Genomic DNA, 21228 nt, shown 5'->3' on the forward strand with positions numbered 1-21228 from the left:
GCATATCCCACATCATCCACATCCCCCACCACCTTCAGCGCACCAGCACCAGCACCAGTACCCGCACCCCATATCCCACCCAAACACCCGCCTACCTGGCGACGCAACATGAAGGGCAGCAAGATCTGGTGCAGCCGGTGAACCACCACGAGCTTCTTCTCTCGAGCCAGCAGCTCACTCGCACTCAGGCCGCCTGTGCCGTACCCTTCGTCGTCATCGCCAGACTTGTCCAGCTGGTCGCCGAACCAGGAGGCGAACTGCTTCTTGTCGTCAAAGACCTGCCGTGCAGGGACACAGGAAGGGCGGCAAGGATGGACGATTGGCGTGTGAAAGTGTAAAGAGGTGGTGTACGGCATGGCGATGTGTAGGAGGGGTTGTACGGCATGGCGATGTGTAGGAGGGGTTGTACGGCATGGCAATGTGTAGGAGGGGTTGTACGTACGCCACCCCACCAGACAGCACCCCGCTGTCCAAATTACCACCCACCAAGTCCACCATTACCATCCCCCACACCCCACCGCCTTCACCCCTTCTCACCCCCCCCCATCCCCATACACACACACGCGCACGCGCACGCACGCACGCACGCACGCACCTCCGGCAGCAGCAAGTTGAGCAGGTTCCAAAGCTCCCGCAGCTCGTTCTGGAGCGGCGTGCCCGTCAGCAGCAGCCGGTAGCCGCTCTTGAAGCGGTCCAAATCCCTGCTCAGCTGACTTTCGCGTTCCTGAGGTTCGTGGTGTTGATGTTGTTGTTAGTTGTTGATGTTTCTCAGATGTTTGCGGCAGTGTTCTTTTTTTGTTACACTTATTCCATGAAGGTGCTGCTGCAATGCGGACGTGTTTTCATGCAACTTTTCGTTGTCCGACGGCGTGACGGTGTGAAGAGTAAAACAAAAGTGATTTCGTGCCAGTCATGTTTGTTATGTAGGGAGCCAAATTCTCGGCTCGATCTGCCCTCGGCGCCTTCTTCCCCCGAATATCAAGAAAACGCACGCCCGCTCTCTCACGCCCGCTCTCACCTTCAGGCGCTGCGCCTCGTCGATGATGATGTATCGCCAGTCGATCTTACACAGCTTGGAGCGGTCGCGCATGATGAACTCGTACGTGGTCACCAGCACGTTGAACCGGCCGTGGGACACCTCGGTCGTGTACCTGGGGCGGTCGTACGGAGAACAGGAGAACAAAGGAGGAAAATCCGGTTACAAATAAAATACTAAATTTATGAATACAAATATACAAAATAAATAATAATATAACAAATAATATAATAATGGTAGAATAATAAATAATACAATTATAATGGTATAATAATAAGTATGAAATAGAGATTAGTTGAAGTGGTGGCCAATTGGAACATTTTAAAAACGCAGGAGAAGTCCGAAATTGCGCGAAATTGCCCTAGTAAAGGATGGGGGGCACAGGAAGCGGGAAAACTGCGGCAGCGCAATTTAGGTGAACCGACAATAAATAGAACATGGGCTGAGATTGGCATCCCGGTGTGACGGCATAGGCCCACCGCGTGCACATGTCGGTCCGTATACACACTCTCGCCCTGTCGAGGCCCCCTCGAGTCCTCTCCTCTTTCCCCCACCCCCCTGCGGCAGCACCCTGGCATCCGTACTCACGTACTCGTGTCACGGGACGTACGTACGGCATTCGTACCTGCGCGCGCGCTCGTCCCTCGATCCGACGTAGTACACGCACCGCACCCCGGGGAGCCATTTGGTCAGCTCCGACTTCCAATTGACCATGACGGCGTTGGGCACGATGATGAGGTGCGGTCCGAAGCAGTTCTTGCGCTCGATCAGGTAGGCGATCAGCGCCATAACCTGGGGGACGAAGGGTTGGAGGGGTTGGAGGGTTGGAGGGGTTGGAGGGGTCGAGGTTTGGGTGCGTGGGTGGGTGGGGAACAAGAGGGAAGTGAAGATAGAACCAATAAAAAACAATTGAACTCGTACCTTCTGATTACGGATGATTACGGATGATTACGGATGATAGCGTTAGCAGTAGACAGATGAAAAATATTTCTATCCATCGGGGTGTGGAGTAAGCGTATGAGCAAATGCGCATGCGTCGTACACGGAGAAAAAATACGCGTACGAGTGTGAGGATGTGGGTATGTATCATGAGCAGCACCGTATGCTGCTACCCAGGAGAGTATGTGAAGAATAGCGAAACGGAGGAAAGGGGACAGGACCGGCCCGAAGATGGCACGGATGAAGTCTTCCCCTAGGGGGAACTAAAGGGGAAGAAGGGGGACAACGCACACAAATTGCGCGTGTATTTCCTTTGGACTATGCAACGCATATGGAGCGACCGTATATATATATATGTGGTAGCTTTTCATCCCCTTTATTCCTCTTTAGGGGATGAAGTACCCTAAACGGGAAGAAGAGCACGCGAGCAGCCTTCACGTCGTATCAATACGTTATGATTCCGACTTCCGACCGTCATGGACCCGCACATGAGAAAGTCTTGGCTGTTTAACCTTCATCACAACAAGGACATGGACGCCAAGGCACGGGTAGATACATGCACGCACACACACACACACACACACCTACACACGCCTACGCCTAGGGTTTATCCGAGCAAGGATACAAACACACACACACACCATCACACCATCACACCGTCAAGCACACACACCATCACACCATCACACCGTCAAGCACACACACCATCACACCATCACACCGTCAAGCACACACACCATCACACCGTCAAGCACACACACCATCACACCGTCAAGCACACACACCATCACACCGTCAAGCACACACACCATCACACCATCACACCGTCAAGCACACACACCATCACACCGTCAAGCACACACACCATCACACCATCACACCGTCAAGCACACACACCATCACACCGTCAAGCACACACACCATCACACCATCACACCGTCAAGCACACACACCATCACACCGTCAAACACACACACCATCACACACGTAAAGAAGAGAGGGCCTCCCGCCCCCTTCCCCTCGGCCCCCCACCCTCGCCCTCAGGCCCCCCCCCCATCTCCCCCGTCTATCACCTGCACGGTCTTGCCCAGCCCCATTTCATCGGCCAGGATGCCGTTGAGGTTGTTGTTGTACAGCGACACCATCCAGCGCAGACCCACCATCTGGTAGTCACGCAGCGTGGCGCCGGGCGGCGGCTGCAGCAGCTTGGGCACACACACCTCCTCCGTCACCGTGTGCGCGAGCTCCTGCAGCCGCGCCTGCGCGTCGCCCGACATTGTGCGGCTGCGACGAAGCAGGTCTGACTCGGCCTGTACTCCGCGGCGGCACGCTCGCCAATTACGCGGATCTATGACGTTTGGCGGCAGGGGGTGCACCGGCAGCGGCGGCGGTGGTAAGGAAGGCAGCAGCAGCGGCAGCAGCAGCAGCGGCGGCGGCAGCAGCAGCAGCGGCAGCAGCAGCAGCAGCAGCGGCAGCAGCAGCGGCAGCAGCAGCAGCAGCAGCAGCAGCAGCGGCAGCAGCAGCAGCGGGGGCGGCACCAGTAATCCCGTGGTGCCACGTGTACATGTATGCGTGTAGGTGTGCTTGCAGCCCCCGCGCACACAGCATCCATATATTGAAAGCGTTAGGAAGAGAGCGGTCCCTTCGGTCCAAGCGACGGTGCGCGCTTCATTTCGCCATCGCAAGTGATCAAACCAACATTACAGTCGCCGCGGCTGCGCCTCAAGACGGTGGTTATCCATGTACTCACACACACACACACACACCACACTACACATTCCAACCCTTTTATGTCTCGCGGCTCCGTTCTTTACACACACATACACATACCTACACACGCCCGTCCGCGAGAGAGCTCTTAGGCGGTCTTTCCGTTGGGGCTGGGCAGTAGCCATGGCCAGTGTCGTCAGGCCTGGTCAGATACTTATAATCTTCACACACACATACACACACCCCAGACACACACACACAGACAGACACACACAGACAGACACACAGACAGACACACAGACAGACACACAGACAGACACACAGACAGACACACAGACAGTCACGCACCTCGTCCTCCGGGTGACCAGCGCGGCGCGCCTCCTCCATCGCCTCGCGCACCACAACCTCAGTCTGCTGGTTGACTTTGGCCTACATTTGGAGCGTACGGCATACATAAGTACATACGATTTTCCGCGCCAGGTGGCTAACCAGCTAATCAGCTAACTGTTCACCATCAGGTAGATAGACAGGTCGGGGGGCATCGGCAGAGAGGCAGTGTAGGCAGGAGCAACCATCAAAGGGTCAGGCGCGGTCAGAAGCAAATAGCCATTCAGGCAGGCCGTCGTGCAGCAGAAAACAGCAGTGGGGAATGGCAGTCGGGACGGAGGCGCCACAACACGTCACTTCTGGCCCTTGCCCACCCTTGCCCTCTACCCATCCACACACGTTTTGCTCTCGTAGACTCCTTCTTACCATGGCCACCTTGTGCGCCAGCTTGTTGAGGTACTCCTCGGTTTCGCTGAGGAAGCGGGAAATCTCCTGGAAGTTGCTGTCCTGCGTCGTGACACCCCCGGCCTGCGGAAGGAAGGGAGGGAGGGAGGGAGGGAGGGAAGGGAGGGAGGAAGGGAGGGAGGGAGGGAGGGAGGGATGATGATGTTTGCCTTAACGCAGCTGCGTAGAGGGCAGAGGGTAGATACATCCGCCCTACAGATACGGCCAACTGCGTGCGTGCGTGCGTGTATGTATGCGAGATGCGTGTATGTATGCGTGATGCACGGGCTACCTGCCTCGCGTGCTGTCAAGGTTTTCTTTCCGAACGACAGCCAGAAACGAGTAATCCCTAGAGAATATTCACGAGGAGGGCGCTTTTTCCACGGGTGTGCCAGTTCTGCGCGCACGGGTGTATACCGGGCGTCTGTCTATCTATCTGTCTGTCTACCTGTCTACCTGTCTGCCTGCGTGTCTGTTTATCTCTGACGCACCTGTTGCAGCAGCGCCTGGTAGGCCTCCAAATCGTTGGCTTTGAGAGCCTCCATACGGCGCTCATGGTCGTCATCCTGCGTGCAGGTTCCGGAGCGGGGCGGGGCGGGGCGGGGGCGGGTGGGTCTGGTAGGTGGAGTGGGGTGGAGTGGGGTGGAATTTGGGGGAGATGTGAAATGTAACGTATGGGTGGAGCCACAGTGTGACTTTTGGCCCTGAGAGAGTGCTTTAACGAATTGTGGACGGTGCTCCTGCCTCTCCGCCCACCACCTTCCTGCCTGCCACGATCCCCTTTCCCTGCACCAGCGCTGCACAAAAAATGTGGTGTCCGTTGTGCTCCCGTTGTGCGGTAACAGCGATAACAGTGGCGGTGCACACGGCGTGTGTCTCGGGGCAACAAGAATGCGCAACAAGAACAGATATGCTACAGCAGCACGCAACGCAAAGCTCCGAGAGACCAGAGTAGCGCCACCGCCTAGCCACTACCACCACCACCACCACCACCACCATCATCACCACCACTCCCAGCTCCTCACCAGCTTTCGGTTGTGTGAACGGCCCCAGCGCTCATGCACCTGCGACGACAGGCGCGAAAGGGGGGATGTCAAGCAGTGGCAGCACAGTGGTGGCACCAAGTGCATCCAGGCATCAAATCAGAGGTTGCCATGTTAGCACGGGCGCGAGGCGAACCCCGAGGCAGCACGACCAGGTCACAAATGGCCATGTCATGACGTGGTCACGTGAGAGACTAGGCCAAGTGTACGGGTAAGCCGAGTGTACGGGTTGGAGACTTATTGGAGAACTTCGGAAGCAAGAAGTAACTCCATGTCCAATTTTTGAACTTCATTCTCATTGTCAGGACTTGTTTCGAAACCCCACAAGCCCGATAAGGATATTCGCTGAGGTGCAAAAGAAAACACAGACAGACAGGCTGACAGACGTACATGCATACATACAGACCGACCTTTAGCACGCCCTTGTTGCGCACGGAACGGAGCGCCGCCATGGCGGAGGCGCTCTCCTGAATCACATTACGCCACTGCAATCGGCACGTCGCGGCGCGATCTGCCGACTCGCGCTGCTGCTTCGCCAGTGCGGCGTACGACAGTTGGGACTTGGTGATGCTCGCGTCGCGAACGAACCTGCGGATTGGCAGAGGTGCGCGGTGCAACCAAACGCTCTTCTCGCGCGGAAAAGACTTGCAGAAAGCAACATTGGAAGACGACATGCATACATACATATACATACATACATATACATACATATACATACATCACAATCCAGCTTTCAACCCATGGACGATCCACTCATGCAAAATTGCAGACTGCACTAAGGACAGCGACGGTGGGCTCCATGGCATGCAAATCGCCGCTGTGACACACACACGCACGCACATGCACACACACAGAGACACGCTCCCTCTCTTACGCACACACACAAACAACCCCCCCCCCACACACACACACGCACACACGCACGCCCACAACCCCCCCCACACACACGCACACACACAGAGACACGTTCCCTCTCTTACTTCTTGTACGGCCGCTCCTGAAGGTTCTTCAGCTCATCCACCTCGCGTTCGATGGCTGCACGCAGCTTCACCTGCGTTAATGTATTACGATGACGAGTGACTTTCAGTGACACACAAAAATGACCGGGCGACGTGAGGCCGGTACACGGTGCGATTTAGCACACGCAGGTTCTTCGATTCGAAAACAGCATCCCGTGCGGTCCCTGTGCTGAAGGAATACAACTTAAGCTTTGGTTCCAAACGGCGGCCCCTGAGGCCCCGAAACCACTCCGCTCGGGTTGAGACTCCGCTCAGGTTACGGGTGTCATCACATGCGTGCGCACATGCGTCCAAACGCGTGTGTTTTGTCGTATACCTGCGTGTCCAGCAGACGCAAGCTGCGAAGCTCAACCTGCAGCGCCCCACGCGCAGGCCGTGGCTGTGGCGGCGGCAGCGACAGCGGTGGTGCCGCCGCCGCTGCCGCCGCCGCGGCATCAACCACGGCTGAGGTGGGTACGGGCGGCGGCGGCGGCGGCGGCCGTGGCCCCGCGTCAAAGCCCGGCGCGAGCCGATCCTTCGCTCGCAGCATCTCCAGAAGCTGCGCCACCCGCCGCTTCCGTTTCCGTACCAAGATCTTGTTGTACTCGACCATCATGATCCGGGATGCATCCCACTGCACCACGGAGGCTGAGGCCTCATGGCTACTGGCTGCAACCGCATGTGCCGTCGCTGACGCCAGCTTCGCTGCCTCCGCTGCAGCTATTATAGCTTGCTCCTGCGTCTGGCCCGCCGCCAAGGCCGCGGCGACGGCATTGGTAGCGGCGGCGGTGATGGCCGCTTGCGTCACCGCCGGTGGCACCTCCACCTCCGGAGGCTTTTCCAACGTGACCAACGGGCCCTGCCAGCGGTGCACATCCTTGGCGCCCTTGGGCGGCTCCAGTGGCGGAGCGAGCGCCAGGGCCGCCGCCGGCGCCGCGGCTGCCGCGCGGCCTGCAGCTGCTTGCATCACCGCCGCCGCGCCGGCTTGCTGTTGCTGTTGCTGTTGCTGCTGTTGCAGCTGCAGCGCCGCGGCGGCCGCCGCCGCGACCGCTGCTGCCGTTGCCTGCTGCGGCGTCGCCACAGCCGCGGCTGACTTGACCGCCTCGTTGGCTGCCGTAGCAACGATCTTGTTGTGTGCTGCCAGCAACTTTTTCGTGTTCCTCATTTGCAAAGGCGGCGGGTAGCAATCCGCCAGCGTGCGCGGCCAGGTAGGATCCTGGGCCACTGAGCCCTTCTTAAGCGCCTTGAAGGCCATAATCTGGGCCTTCAAAACCGTCAGCTGGTTCTCCGTGAAGCCCATGGCTGGGGCCGACGGCGGGCGACCCACGGGTCGTGGTGCCGTCGGCGAAACCGTGCCGCTGCCGTACGCCGCCGCAACGGCCGCTGGGCTGATGGAGTGGAAGGGCGCTGCGAAGTTTTGGGCGTTCGAGACGCCTGCAGTGGAAGGAGGTGCGGCAGCTGCATGCACTGGCTGGGGGTGATGGATGATGGATTGTTGCCCCGAGCCGAGCGAGCCGAGTTGGGCTTGCTGCGGCAAGCCCGTGGCGGCACCGGCGTACTGCTGCTGTACTGGCTGCGGGTTCATCGTTGCAGGTCGTTGCTGCTGCGTTTGCGTTTGCTGTTGCTGTTGTTGCTGTTGTTGCTGCAGCAAGCGGAAGTGCTGGGTCTGCGCCTGCTGTGCCGCCGATGCCTGAGCGCCTGGGACGCCGTACGGCGACGGCTGTTGTTGTTGCAGCTGCTGCTGGGTCTGTACAGAGTCCGTCGGCTGCATCGCCTGTGCCGCCTCCGGCTTTATTAGCTGCTGCTGCTGCTGCTGTTGAATGTTCAGGAACTGGCCCTGGTAGGGTTGCGAGGGTCCCAGCGCCATGCTGCCTGGCTGCTGTTGGAGGGCTTGCCCCGTGTGCATCAGCTGCTGTTGCGGCTGCAAGTGGGACAGGGGCCCGTTGCCCGGCAAGCCATAGGAAGTCTGGTGGGAGGGCTGCATTTGCTGCATGTTCGGATGCTGCACTTGCGCCTGGCCGTACTGTGGCTGCTGCCCATACCCATGGTTCTGCATGGTGCCGCCGCGGCCGGTGCTGCTTGCGCAGCCCCGGATGCTGGCGGCGGCACTAGGTTGTCCGGCACTGGGGGCCTCCTGGCACGCCGTATGGTGGACCAATCACCATGCGCTGGAGCCTAAAGCCACGCCACAGATGCGAACATGCCTTATGGCTCGCCGCAGCAAGGATGTATCTATCAAGCCCGCCGGTGAGACCGCAGCACAGTAAGCCTGCGAGTCCAATCGGGGTCGGAGACCTGAGATTACACTAGGTTGTACTTACTAGGACGGTTATAGCTGTTTAATTTTTCGGAATAATGTATCATGGCATTTGTTTATGCAATTAAGTAGCCCTAGGCCCGTCACCAAACGTTAGGCGGCAAGGCCTAGACTCTTGCAAGGTTAATCCAAGGCAGTGTACCGGTACCTTATTCGTCTCCTCGTGCAATTAAGAAGCAAAACAAGTTTCTCAAAAAGAAGGCCTAGGAGAAGGTTACTCAGGCTGAACTTGTTCGTCCCACCATACGGAAAGCATGCATCCTATCTCTTAAACAATTTAATGGATACACAGTCTTTGCACCAAAGCAGTAATTTCATCTATTGAGCATATGGGAGTTTACATTTGCATGGAAGTGCACTGCAGTTGGTCATGACGCAGAAATCCAAAATGAAAAATGCATAGCGTACATAGTAATTTACATGTAGCGAAATAATAATCTACAGTGAATACTTTCGTTGTGAAACTACCCTTAGGGACGCGGCAGGGGTGAATACTTCGAAGCCCCCGCACGGTACTGAACATACTTTACTTGTCATAGGAGCATCGTCTTTCGGGGCCGTTAGGCCCCGTTATATGAGGAGAAATGGCGAACGTGTAAGTGCCGCAGCCCATGTCACGCACTTTCAGACCAAGATGGGGCCCCTGGCTCTCATATAGAAGTCATGTCATAATTTCTGTTGTTAGGTTGTTTTAATTAGTCTCTCCGTCTGCAAGACTATGAACCGCGTGTTGGGATCGCTCCTGGCATGCCGCTGCCGCTTGCAGCACGTACGATATCATGTGGCGGGAGGCCATGATGGAGCTTCTGGACCAGCTTGAAGCAGAAAATCCGGAGGACCCCACCTTGGCCCCCAAGGTACCACCTTGCGTGGCCACGTCTGCCTCGGGCACCCAAGAGGGGAAAGGCAGGACAATGCGCTAGGGGCTGCTAGAGCCGTGTCTGGGAATGCCTCATGCACCGAGGCACGGACGAACTCCACGAGGGATTTCCTTGTGGGGTTATCGAGTGTTAGCTGGATGTCTTGCTACTGTCCTCCATGCAGTTTGACTGTTGTTCCCGCAGGACCTGTCCGAATGGGCATGCATCTACATCAAGTATCTGCAAATCATGCGGAAACTGGAAACATCCTACGATCAGATGGTACACCCGCAAAAGCGGCAGGTATGGGGGCGGCTGTGCCTGGGGAAGCGGGGTCCGGCGGGAGGTGGCTTGCAGGCGGCACGCAGAGACAGAGAGAGCCTCTGTGGGGACGGCCTTGGGGTCCCCCAGCCTCACAGAGCATACAGCGCTACGCTTTGACGTGCACAACGCTGGCACAGGAAGGGCAAATCCCGTAAACCTATCCCCTAAACAGCGAGCTTACGTGGACCCATGGGAACATGCGCCATGAAATGGCGCCATGAATCGGCGAGTTACATCAAGGCGTCACTACCGACCCAACAAAGCTCCTAAAAGTCACTTGTTCCGCGCTAGCTGCGCGTCCTCCACAGACTAGATTTGCCATCCACCGAATTGGACGACTGGCTGCCGCAGCCGGCACCTCGTCGCACCGCATCTGTCCCCCGAGCGCGGCATCAGCCGCCTAGGTTTGGTAGCGCCCTGGGGAGCTAATCGGGGTTGTGGGCGTCTGCTCTTTCGCCTCGGTTCTGGAGCTGGGAAAATGGGACGCTGGAGCACAAGGCGTAAACACGAGGCAGCGCCATCAGCAACTTTCTCTCACTCTCTCAGCAACACAACCCAGATCCGTTCTGGGTCGGCACGCAGTGTTCTCCCCGACCCGCATCTGCTTGTCCTTAATAAGGCTCAGTTGCTGTAGAAAGGCATGGTTGCGGACTTGGAGCGTCTGTTTTGGAGCATTCCCAAGCTCCCAAGCCGGCTCCGCGTCTGCTCCAGTCAATTACACACGCCTTTTCCCGTCTGTTTCGCTGAGTGCTGCAGGATATGCGTAAAGCGCTGGAGGCTTGCATCGGGCGAATGCTTGAAATTCGGCATTGGATGGTGGGTGGTGAAACTCCGGGATGCAATTTATATTGTAGCGCCACAGAGCCAGTGCCCGAGGCTTGTAGGGCGAATGCGCGGGTGGTCGACCCACGCGATGCGATGTCTGGCCCTTTCGCCATCATCATGGTCATCAGCATCAGCAGCATCAGCAGCATCAGCAGCATCAGCAGCATCAGCAGCATGGCATGCAATCGGGGCGCGCAACAAACCAGAAAGGGGACCCCTTCGCAATCCGTACCCGCTGACCCGTTACCTCGTAACCTTCGAAATGCATGTTTTCCGTCCAGGCGAGCGAGCCGATGCTTGTCTTGGTCTGGTGACGCACCAGATGTTCCTCGCGATGTGGACCGTGAGACCTGTCCTTGCCTTGGCTGCTTGCTTGCCGACCTGACTCCCCATGCCTGTTGTCTGCGGGGAACCCTACAGGTCAAGCTTAACCGAGGACTGGACTTCATTAACTTGGATGACATCTTGGTGGACTTGAAGTTGGGGCCTGAAGTGTTGGAGGTGGGTTGCTGGGTGGGTGAATGGAGTGAAAAAGTGGGAGGGAAACACGATCGGCTGTAAATCTAGGGCCAAAATATTGACACAAACCAGATCAGCTTTGTTACTTTGGGCATAGCTCAGGGCGCTACGAGGTGGGAGAAGTTTCAACGATTGGATGGAGGGGGGGGATAATCTTTGAAACCATTGGGCTTCAGGAAGGGGCCCATGGGTCGGGATTTACATTGTAGTACCTGGCTAAGGAGAATCTGTAATCGCAGCCACACTGCTGTAGCATAACAGTCCGGATAGTTCGGTTCGGCATAATTTCCCGGTGTGATAGGATCACAGTTTTCCTTTGGGAAAGCTATGATCCTGCCTGACTCGGGCAGCCTTCGGCTGTCCCTTGGGGTCCCGGCTTTTGATTGGGCCCGTTACGCCTTTGGAGGGTAACACAACGTCAGAAAGTGTAACATGAACAGACAGAGTGCAGATCACAATTGTTGTGATGATCTGCCTATCTTTGGGTGGCAGGGGGACCCCGGCTTTCCGATCTCCATGTGGGTCATGCGTCGTTCGGCTGGCTGCTGCTGTTGCTGCTCTAGATCAAGTGGACGAAGGCTCGACAGCTGCCAAACCCCCCGATTTTTTCCCTTGCTATATCCCCAGCTCCAGCTTCAGCTTCTGCGAAGCCATACATCTTTCCATTCATGCCTGTCTGCCCGTTGCTTACCTGCGCCCGCCGTGGAAGCGGCATTGCCCGCACCCTTACATCCCGCTCAGCTGAGCTGAAGCTGAGAGCTGAGAGCTGAGCTCATCAACATCGTTGGCAATCTGCGTTTCTTTTGCAAACTAATGAACATTCTCGTGTGCATGTATGGCTTCCACACAGGTGCCGGTGCCCAAGTACTTCATCGAGGATCGCGCGAAGGAGCTGGATGACCGGGATAAGTTCCTGGAGGTACCGCCCAGGGCCCTGTGGAAGGGGTGGGGGGTGGGGGGTGTCTCCTTCCGTGGCGGCCGTCGCGGCGGTTTTCATGATGGTGATGATGTGGTCGATGCTACATGCTATCGCGGCGGGAGGTAGCTAAAACGGATTGTCTCGCAGATCGGGAGAGTGGCGGAAAACGGAAAACGGAAGGAGGATGAAAACGTGGCCTTCGGCAGGTCCCGTGCATGGGGAATGAACGGCCGCCAACGTACACATAAACCTGCTACACGGCCTATTGGCATGTTCCCACGCACACATCGACCCACCCACTCACCTTCACGCGCGCACGCACCCGCGGACCCAATGGCTGCTTTGCCCAGGCCCTCATAGAGAAGTACAACGTAAAGGGACCCGCCTCGTCGCCTATCATCCGCATCGGCGCGCCGCTGGGCGAGGAGGAGGCGATTATGATGATCCAGAAAAACGAGCGAGGTCGTCAGGTAAGGGAGGGTGGGAAAGGTGGAATCGGGGGGGATGATGGGGGCCGCCGCGAGTGATGGCCGCGTTGGAATGGGGTGAGGTGTCGGTTTGAGTCTGTGTGAGTCTGTCGGTGAACCACGGGGCAAATTAACCAGGCTAGCAGAGTCCGGGCCGGGTGGGTGGCTTGCTGAGCGGTGGCGACCAGGAATGGCGACCGGGATTGGCGACTAGGAATGACAGCCGGAGTTTTGAATACCAATGTGGGTGCCAGGGTTCGTTGTAGAGTACAGAGTAAACAGGCAGAGGGCGACAGAGGAAACAGAGTCATCAGGGAATAAGCACAGAAAATGACAAAAAGCACACGCTTCTTCTGTGTCTTCTGCGCTGCAGGCGCGCGAGCGCGGCCGCGTGGCTGCTATTGCCAAGCGGCAGCGGCAGATTGAGGACCGGCGCGTGCGACTGGGTGTGACTCTGAGCCACGACGAGGCGGCGAGGAAGATCCAGGCGGCCATTCGGGGCTGGCTCTGGCGGCGGCGCATCAAGAAGGAAGCGGACAAGGAGCTCATGTTCATCGGCATGAAGCCCAAGGCACGTTAGCGAAGTAGTCATTTGCCATGCCATCCTTAACGTTCAGCACCAATCCGTAATCTTGGCATCGATGCGTAGCATTCTTTTCAATCGCTGTGCCTTCTTCTCTCCTGTGTGTGCACATCCATAGTTTCGCTCCTCTTTCCTCCTTTCTCTCGCCCCTTTTCCCGACCCCTATCCGAATCTTTCTCCCTCTCCTCGCCCCTCTCTCCTCTCTCCTCGCCCCTCTCGGAATAGCCGCGGGACGCCAAGCGCGATCCGCAGACATCGGAGCAGAAGAACCTCATGCGCCGCAAGCGGGTCCAGCTGGAGCACGTGCGCGAGTACGACGAAGCGATTGTGTCGCTCAAAGGCAAAGTACGGGAGCTGGAGGGACAGGACATGCGGGAGACCATTCAGGACAAGGTAAGAAGAGCGAGCGAATGGGCAGGGAGGGGGGCTCCAAGGCGGATCTAGGTGAAAGGGGGCAAAAACCTACGGCAAGAGCTTTGCCCTGGCCTGGGATGCTTGTGGCCGGCATCGTGTTGGTCGGGGGGGAAAGGCGTGTATGGGCTCAACGACGTACTCGCACGAATTCCATGCACTCGTGCGCTGTCGCACCTGGCCTCACCTCTCCGTTCCCTGGATTCCCACGGTCTTGAAAGCACGCACGGACGCGTATGCACACACACACACAAGAGGCACACGGTCACGCCCCTACGCTCACGCACTCGTGTTTCTTCGCCGCAGGTGAACGCGTGGTTCGTGGAGAAGCGCAATCCCCAGACTGGCGAGTACCCGGACTTCCCGGAGGCTACGGATGGCGGTTCGCGCGTCATCCTCAACCCGCCGCCCCCCAGCCTGGCCGTCATCCTGGAAGATGTAGGGGACGGCAAGGGCAAGGGCAAGGACCCAAAGGTGGGTGGGGTTACGGAAACGGGGAGCGAGGAGGAGGATGGATGGAGCGGGCTCTGGTTGCTGTTCTACGTTTGTTGTAGTATCTTTTGTTGTTGTTGCTGTTGCTGGGATGGTGGTGGTGCTGGATTTGTGCGTGGGGCACCAGCTGCGAAACGAAGAAGCCGTGAGGCAGCATGGTAAGGTAAGGTGAGGAGCTAACGGGGGAATAGAGGAAGCAAACGATGAACGGGGATCCTCCTTCGGCACCGTATCGCCTCGCCCTCCAATGGGGAGTCTCCATCGATACCGTGCCGCCTCGCCCTCCAAGTCGCCTGCCTTCCACTCTCCTTCTCCCGATAATGCCACCATGAGCGCCACATTGCAGCCCCTGCAGGGTGCTTAACTTGCTTCGTTGATGTGGGATCGGGGGGGTTCTGCTTTCCCCCTCTTCTTCTGTGTAAAGCTTTTTGTGTATTGCTTCATCTGACCGGATTTGACGACGGCCAGGGGCTCCCAACGGACCTGACGTGTATGTGCTGTATGCTATGTGCTGTGTGCGGTGTATGTATTTGTTGTGTGAATCACAGAAGGACGTGGCCAAGAAAAAGGATCCCAAGAGGGACGGCAAGAAGGACAAGAAGGACGACGTTCCCGCCGAGACGGAGCGCATCGGGGCGGTGTTCATTCCGGCCATTGAGGCGGCGGTGCAGGAATTCGTGGCCAAGTGGCAGGTAGGTTACCATGCGCGAGGGGTTCAGTCCTCTGATCTCAGTTCTCAGTTCGCTGTGGGGCTGGGGAGGTAGGCCGGGACGGGTTAGAGGGGAGGTGAGGGTGGGAATGTACGAGGGAATGTATGATAGGGAATGAGATGAACGAGGTCCGTTACAGCAGATTTTTGGGGAGAAAGGACCGTCCGTCTGTGGCGTATATGTCGTACCGCTCGACGTACTCGCCCCACACGGCACGGGGGAAGACGCTGGATATCTGCGGGTTATGTTTGTCCGAGGTGTCATGCGTGGTGGTCAATTGCGTATTCGCTTGCCCCGTACCCCGGGCTTTTTTTTAGGTTAGGTTTAGCATTCAAACTTGCTCGCCAATTCTGTTGGTCAATCCCCCTGTACCTCTGTCGCATGTGATTTCGTTTTTACTATTCAACCGCTCCCCTCCCAGACAAAATGTTTGCCTAAACCCCTGTATTTCTCAACATCAGGACCGGGACGAGACAGGCAACTTCCACCAGAAGTACGACCCCGAGCTGGTGAAGGACGAGCTGCGTCCCATCGTCTTTGAGGAGATTCGCTTGCAGGTAGCCAAGACAATCCGTGGTTTTGTTGGCATTGTCGTTGCCGCTGGCGCTTGCGACTTTTTTTATCGGCTTCGATTACCGATATCGTGATTGATGTCTTGGCTTGGAAAACCCAGCTACGGGACTCCTCGGTATTTCAGATTTACAAGATAGCATCCCTGGGCTGGCTTAGAGATCTCTGTGAGAGTGCAAACCCCCCTTTCGCGTTACTTTTTTTCATCTTTGCGTCGTGTTCCGGTGCCGAATCCATCCCGTTATCGTACATAGTGTGGTAGCTGCGCGTGGGCTTTGCAGCAACGCACGTGGAGAGCCTTTTTTTTCAAATTTCCTTCCTTCCAAACCTTCGTTTCCTTTTTTCCCGCGATCGAGCCCCAACGGGACCTCTGCCGGATCGATTTGAACACGTTCTGCAGGTGGATGACGAGATGCGGGTGCTGCTGCAAAACCTGAAGGACCTTGTGGAGGCGGAACGCGCTGCTAAGCTGGGCAAGAAGGGCAAAAAGAAGAAGAAGAAGGGCAAAAAGAAGGGCAAGAAGAAGGGCAAGGGCAAGAAGGGCAAGAAGAAGAAGGACCCCACGGTAAGGACTCAAGGAAGGAATCAAGGACGGCGACGCCACGGCACGAGAAACGAAATGCGATTTGCGGTTCGTAAATATGGATGTTGCTTCTCATGGGTCTCTCTACTCCTGAAGAGGGATATTATTGCAAGGACCGCGCGATAAGCGCATGGGCGGCGGCCTTGCACCTACAGGCCTAATTATCATCACCGCATTGCATTGCTCGTGCCGGCTGTGCAGCGTTTCAGAACTCCAGGCGCTGCTCCCGTCCGGGATGACCATGGCGCCCCTTGTAAGGCCCCCGCGCTCCCGTCCTCCCGCCCTCCCGCCCTCCCCTGTCCTACGTCTGGTACACTCCTGCCCTGGCAGCAGCTTCACTCGTTTGTGGTTCGTCTTTCCTACCTTGTCCTCATATCCTTAGTCGTGATACAACATCGGCTTCTTGCATGACTCCTCACGCATCCTCTCCGCCACGGCCCGTGCCACATAAGATTGCATTTCTCCTTACCAACACCACCCGCGTTACTCCCCCTATTCTACCGCAGGCTGACCGCTCCATCGAGTCGCTGTTCGCGGAGCTGGTTTCCAACGGCATACTGCAGCAGTGTCCCCACGTTCATGTGCGGGATTACCTGGGCTCATCGTCCTTCATGGCCGCCACCCTGGAGAAGGCCAACATCATTCCCGACCCCTCCATGGCGCAGGTAAGCAGCCATGGCGCAGGAAAGCAGCAGCTGCTGCGCCAGCAATAGGCAGAGGCGGACCAATGGGCTGTCTGGGGCTGTCTGAGATGTCTGAGATGTCTGGGCTGGTGGTGGATGGGCAACACTTTTTTTAAGGTTTTTTTTTTGTGTGTGTGTGTGTCTGTGTGTGCACAAGAGTCTGAAGCCGTGATCCGGCCGTTGTATCTCTTTTTTCCCCTGCAAGCTGCATGTCCACACCTGCTCGCCGTGAACTGCACAGCCATGCCGGGGGCCGGGTCCATGCACGTACTTGGCACTGGCTCTGGCTATGGGTGTGGCTCCGGCCTATCGCGTTATGGCAGCGAAAACGCAACCTGAACGCGCGCCGTTGGTACGGCGATTTCGGAACGGCGCAGGTACGGCAAGCTCTCACGGAGTACTGCATCCTGCCGCTGGGCTCCCAGTTCATCCACGAGCGGGCGCCGTATATCAAGTCGCTGTTGTTGTACGGCGCAGAGAAGACGGGCAAGACGCTTATGGCGCAGGTGCGCAGGAGCGTCGCGGCGATGGCTGCGGTTGCCCCTGGGTTATCTGCCACTGCTCGTAATGGTGTCATGTCGGTGGTGGGCATGGTAGTGGTCGCAGAGGTAAAAATAGAACATCGGTTTAGGGAAGGCCGGTGTATTGATTTATCGGATATTGCACCTCAGTAACGCGGCACATATCAGTAGGCAGCACACGGCTTGCTGCGCTGGCGTGGAACGAACGCAAACCATCATCGCAATCCCGACAAACGCCCACCTTACAGAATGAAGTACGCCACTCCTCTCCCCCGATCAGATCTCAGGGGAGCCGTGCGCGACATGAAACACACACCACCGGCGGCGTCCCTGCCCTCACTTGAGCCTCCGCACTCCCTGCTTAATTCCCTGCTTAACTGTTCCCTTGTTCCCTTGCTCCCCAGGCCATTGCACTAACTGTGGCATTAACTGTCCCCTTGTTCCCCAGGCCATTGCCAACCTCAGCGGCGCCAACTTCTTCGACATCTCCCCGCGCAACACGGACGGGAAGTACCCCGGCAAGAACGTGGCCATGATGATTCACATGGTTTTTAAGGTGGGGCCACCCGCACTTAAAAAAGGAATGTGTGCTAGGATGTGTTTTGTTTGTTTAATGGTCTCAGCGCCGGGCGTGTGATAGAAGGAATGACCGATGGGATGTGTGGTAGAAGGGATCTTGCCGAGCTGTTCTGGAGTGTTATAACGGCCTTTGCGTGCGCATGGGGGGGAGGCCGCGGCCCCCCGGGCTGGGAGGGGAATAAGATGAATTAGGCTGGGGCCCAGATGATGGGCATTAGGTGGGATGCTAGGGGAGGTCAGCAGGGCGCAGGTGAGAGGTGCCCATGGGCCCTGGTGCATCGCGGTGTAGAGGGAGTGTAGGGAGATAGGAAGCCACGTGTGCGTGAGCTGTCCAGTAGGGAGCTACCTGGTTGGCTGGCTACCTGGCATTGCCTGTTTGCCTGTCTGTCTGTCTGTCTGTCTGTCTGTCTGTCTGCCTGGTTACATGGAAACATGGATACATGAATAGATGGATAGATGGAATGGGTTGCCTTGGGCCCGGGGCTTTGCGGCGCCACAAAGCGCTTATTTTTCCCCCAGTTGTCCTGTGGGCTCCACGCCAATCAGCCGGCGTGTTTCGGGCGCTGCGTGTGTCTCCGCTAGCTGCAGGCCGCGGGGCTGCGACATCCCGGCTGCTGCCTTATGTGAATCCACGTTTTCTCTGCGATGTGAGCCAACAAAGAATATGTTGTGATGTTCTGCAACCATGTTTCATGCCCCTATGGCCCCCGGCGGACGCCGTGAGCGCAGGTGGCACGCACCATGGCGCCCTCCGTCGTCTACATTGACGAAGCGGAGAAGGTGTTCCTTACAGACAAGAAGAAGTTGCGAGAGTTTGGCAGCCAGGTGTGTCTGCGTGTGCTGCTGACGTGTGTCCCCCACATGCCCCTTGGCTCGCTGTGGAGGTCCTGTTCCTTTTTAGCTAGGACCCGCATTGAGGTCCCCGGCACAGCCTGGGCATGGCACATGACGTGTGTTTCGCCGCTTGACGCGTAAGTTGTTCCCCTGGCTGGGGCCCCGGCATGACACCACCTGAAACTTAATGAGCAGCGCTTGCTTTAGCAGTGCCTCCGTTGCGGATAGTGGCGATGGTGGCGCTTCGGAAAGAAAAGCCTTGCCCTGGTGGCGCGCGCGCGCGCGTCTCGCCGCACCGTTGGTCGAACCGTTCTTCCTCTTTTGGCGATTTGAATGTATCCTCCGATCGAGTAGAGTTGTAAACAACCCCGACTTAGAGCTGCCTTCCCAATCTGTCCCGCGAGAACTTCCTGATCTTTTAAGTGTTTTAAAGGCCTGCGTCCTGTCCTGTCCTGTCCTGTCCTGCCATGCGCGTTTCCTTCCTTCTTAGCACCGTCCCTCCTGCTTTTGCCTCCGAAACCACGCCAACTCCAGGAGCCGTTCAGTCGCATCAAGAAGGAGCTACTGAAGGAGGCCAAGGGGCTGGCGCCCGGAGAGCGCGTGCTGGTGCTGGGCAACAGCCGGGAGCCGTACCTGTGCGTGAAAAAGGACGAGCGCGCGTTTATGGGCTTTTGGTCCAAGCACATCTTCATGCCGCTGCCCGACTACGCCTCGCGGCGGGTGGTGTGGCCAGGCCTGTTCGAACGGCACCAGGTGGGCCGGGGAGCATCACGTGGGTGCTGTGAGTTTCTATGCACGTGGGGCGGCATGTGTGCGTGTGTGAGTTTTCTTTGCCCTTGCCTTTGCCGCTCCTTGACCCATTTTCGCGTCTTGCAATCCGTGTCCCATCCGCCTCCTTCCCGCCACATCTAGCCGTCTAGCCTCTAGGCAGTTGGCGTTCCTTGTTTCGTCAGCATCATCAGCATGTGCTATGTCCCCTCTTCTGGCATCAACTGCTTCTGACAATTACTGCTGGCATCATCGCTTCTCCCTCTGGTGTCTTCCGTGCCTCTGCCTCCGCCTCTTGCCTCCGCGCCGCAGGGACGTCTCAGCTACGAGTTCGACCTGAGCACGTTGGCGCACATCAGCGACGGCTACTCGGCTGGCCAGCTGGACATGGTTGTTCACTCCCTGCTCACCAAGCGCCGCATTGAGCGTCTGCGCATAGCGCCTGTGGACATCCCCGAGGTGCTGCAGTGGATGTGCAAGGTAGGTGTTTATTCGCGCTTGATCGCTCCTGCTCCTGCTGCGGACCTTGCTGACTGCTCCTGCCGCTGATGACATCCCTGCTGAGGACCTTTGCTACTACTGCTACTACTGCTGTTCTTGCTGTTACTAATGGCGCTGCTGCTGCGAATGCGAATGCTGTTGCACTTCTTTTTCTCTAGGTGGAGCCCATCAGCAAGGAGATTGACGAGGCGCTGCGGCGCTTCATGGACAAGACCCCGGCAATGTCCGTTCTCAAGGTGCGTGATCAATCACCTCTGCTGCATATGACTGCTGGATACGCGCGTCCCAACATGAGCCCCGCACAGTCGTGCATCCGTTGCCAACGACCTGGTCGACTTGATCAGGACCAGACTGCAAGCCACCCTGGGCTGTACGCCACATGTACCATATGGCCTCGAATCACTGATCGTATCCCACGCGCTACACCTTTCCCCCCTGTGGCTGCTGAGGTTGCTGCTAAGGTTGCCGGCGTGTTTGACTTTTGCTCCATGCACCTCCCGCACGTAGAGCATCGGTACACACCGGACAAAGAGGGTCTCGGCAGCTGAGGAAAGGCTTTCCGAGGAAAGCCCACCTGCCCTGCCCATGCATCACTGCATTAATTGCTTGCACCTATGCGGCGATGGACTCCAGATCGCCCAGCCGTTACACACCGCCTCATGGTTTAACTACCGTTGCACCGCTGACGTGCGTTTCTGGAATGTGCTGTGTGCTGTGTGCTGTGCTGTGCGCTGCAGGGTGGTGGCAAGCCCGGCTCCGCTGGCAAGAAGGGGGGCAAAAAGAAGGGCGGCGGCAAGAAGAAGAAGTGAGCTTTGCAAGATATGGAAGAGAATTTGCTTTGGAGCGCAATAGGCAACCACCTGCACGGCGATTGCAATAGAGTTTGTTGCCGATGGAGGGAGGCTATGGTGGTGGTGATGCTACTGTCGGTGGACGGGTTGGAGGCGATGTGTTCCGCAAGCTTCGGGCATCGAGCCTGCGGGGTGCCCCATCGGCCTGCCGGGTCTGTAGGATGGGAAGACTTTTCGAACTGGGCTTGGTTGGGCTTGGTAGGAAAGGACGCACCGTGAATTGGCGTGCATGTGTATACGGTGCGGTGGACTTGGAGCAGCAGGCGATGGCGGCGATTTCCTGTTACGTACTACGGCTCATACTCGAATGTGCAGTGTCATGGACAGCCGGTGTGGTTGTGATGTCCGTCTGTGTGTCACCAGCACGCAGCCAGGGCGAGCCTGGCGAAGGGGATGAAGCAAGAAAGGGCTAGG

General features: G+C 57.4%; 2 protein-coding genes across 2 annotated transcripts in view; one reads left to right on the plus strand and one right to left on the minus strand.

The window, feature by feature from the left end:
- Positions 1-8861, minus strand: part of VOLCADRAFT_91908 (uncharacterized protein) — a gene marked incomplete at both ends in the record, with an annotated part of 17419 nt that extends 8558 nt beyond the window's left edge. The window contains 16 exons of the mRNA XM_002951386.1: positions 96-278; positions 596-724; positions 1019-1151; positions 1662-1828; positions 3049-3138; positions 3196-3234; positions 4034-4114; positions 4439-4540; positions 4948-5022; positions 5482-5520; positions 5910-6087; positions 6480-6550; positions 6835-7392; positions 7597-8418; positions 8660-8766; positions 8819-8861. Coding sequence (XP_002951432.1) covers positions 96-278; positions 596-724; positions 1019-1151; positions 1662-1828; positions 3049-3138; positions 3196-3234; positions 4034-4114; positions 4439-4540; positions 4948-5022; positions 5482-5520; positions 5910-6087; positions 6480-6550; positions 6835-7392; positions 7597-8418; positions 8660-8766; positions 8819-8861 — 2817 coding nt within the window. The remainder of the gene's footprint in view (positions 1-95; positions 279-595; positions 725-1018; positions 1152-1661; positions 1829-3048; positions 3139-3195; positions 3235-4033; positions 4115-4438; positions 4541-4947; positions 5023-5481; positions 5521-5909; positions 6088-6479; positions 6551-6834; positions 7393-7596; positions 8419-8659; positions 8767-8818) is intronic.
- Positions 8862-9132: 271 nt separating this feature from the next.
- On the plus strand, positions 9133-20772 carry VOLCADRAFT_105077 (uncharacterized protein; the record flags this gene model as incomplete). The annotated part of the gene is made up of 21 exons (XM_002951289.1): positions 9133-9409; positions 9581-9671; positions 9879-9977; positions 10755-10814; positions 11244-11324; positions 12193-12261; positions 12612-12731; positions 13102-13164; positions 13537-13704; positions 14029-14196; positions 14763-14906; positions 15386-15481; positions 15895-16059; positions 16584-16742; positions 17138-17266; positions 17730-17837; positions 18590-18685; positions 19229-19447; positions 19775-19942; positions 20122-20199; positions 20701-20772. The coding sequence occupies exons 1-21, from the start codon at positions 9399-9401 to the stop codon at positions 20770-20772; spliced, it is 2364 nt and encodes a 787-aa protein (XP_002951335.1). The 5' UTR covers positions 9133-9398.
- Positions 20773-21228: the final 456 nt, after the last annotated feature.

The sequence above is a fragment of the Volvox carteri genome (assembly GCF_000143455.1).
Source record: "Volvox carteri f. nagariensis unplaced genomic scaffold VOLCAscaffold_23, whole genome shotgun sequence".
NCBI classification, from domain to species: domain Eukaryota; kingdom Viridiplantae; phylum Chlorophyta; class Chlorophyceae; order Chlamydomonadales; family Volvocaceae; genus Volvox; species Volvox carteri.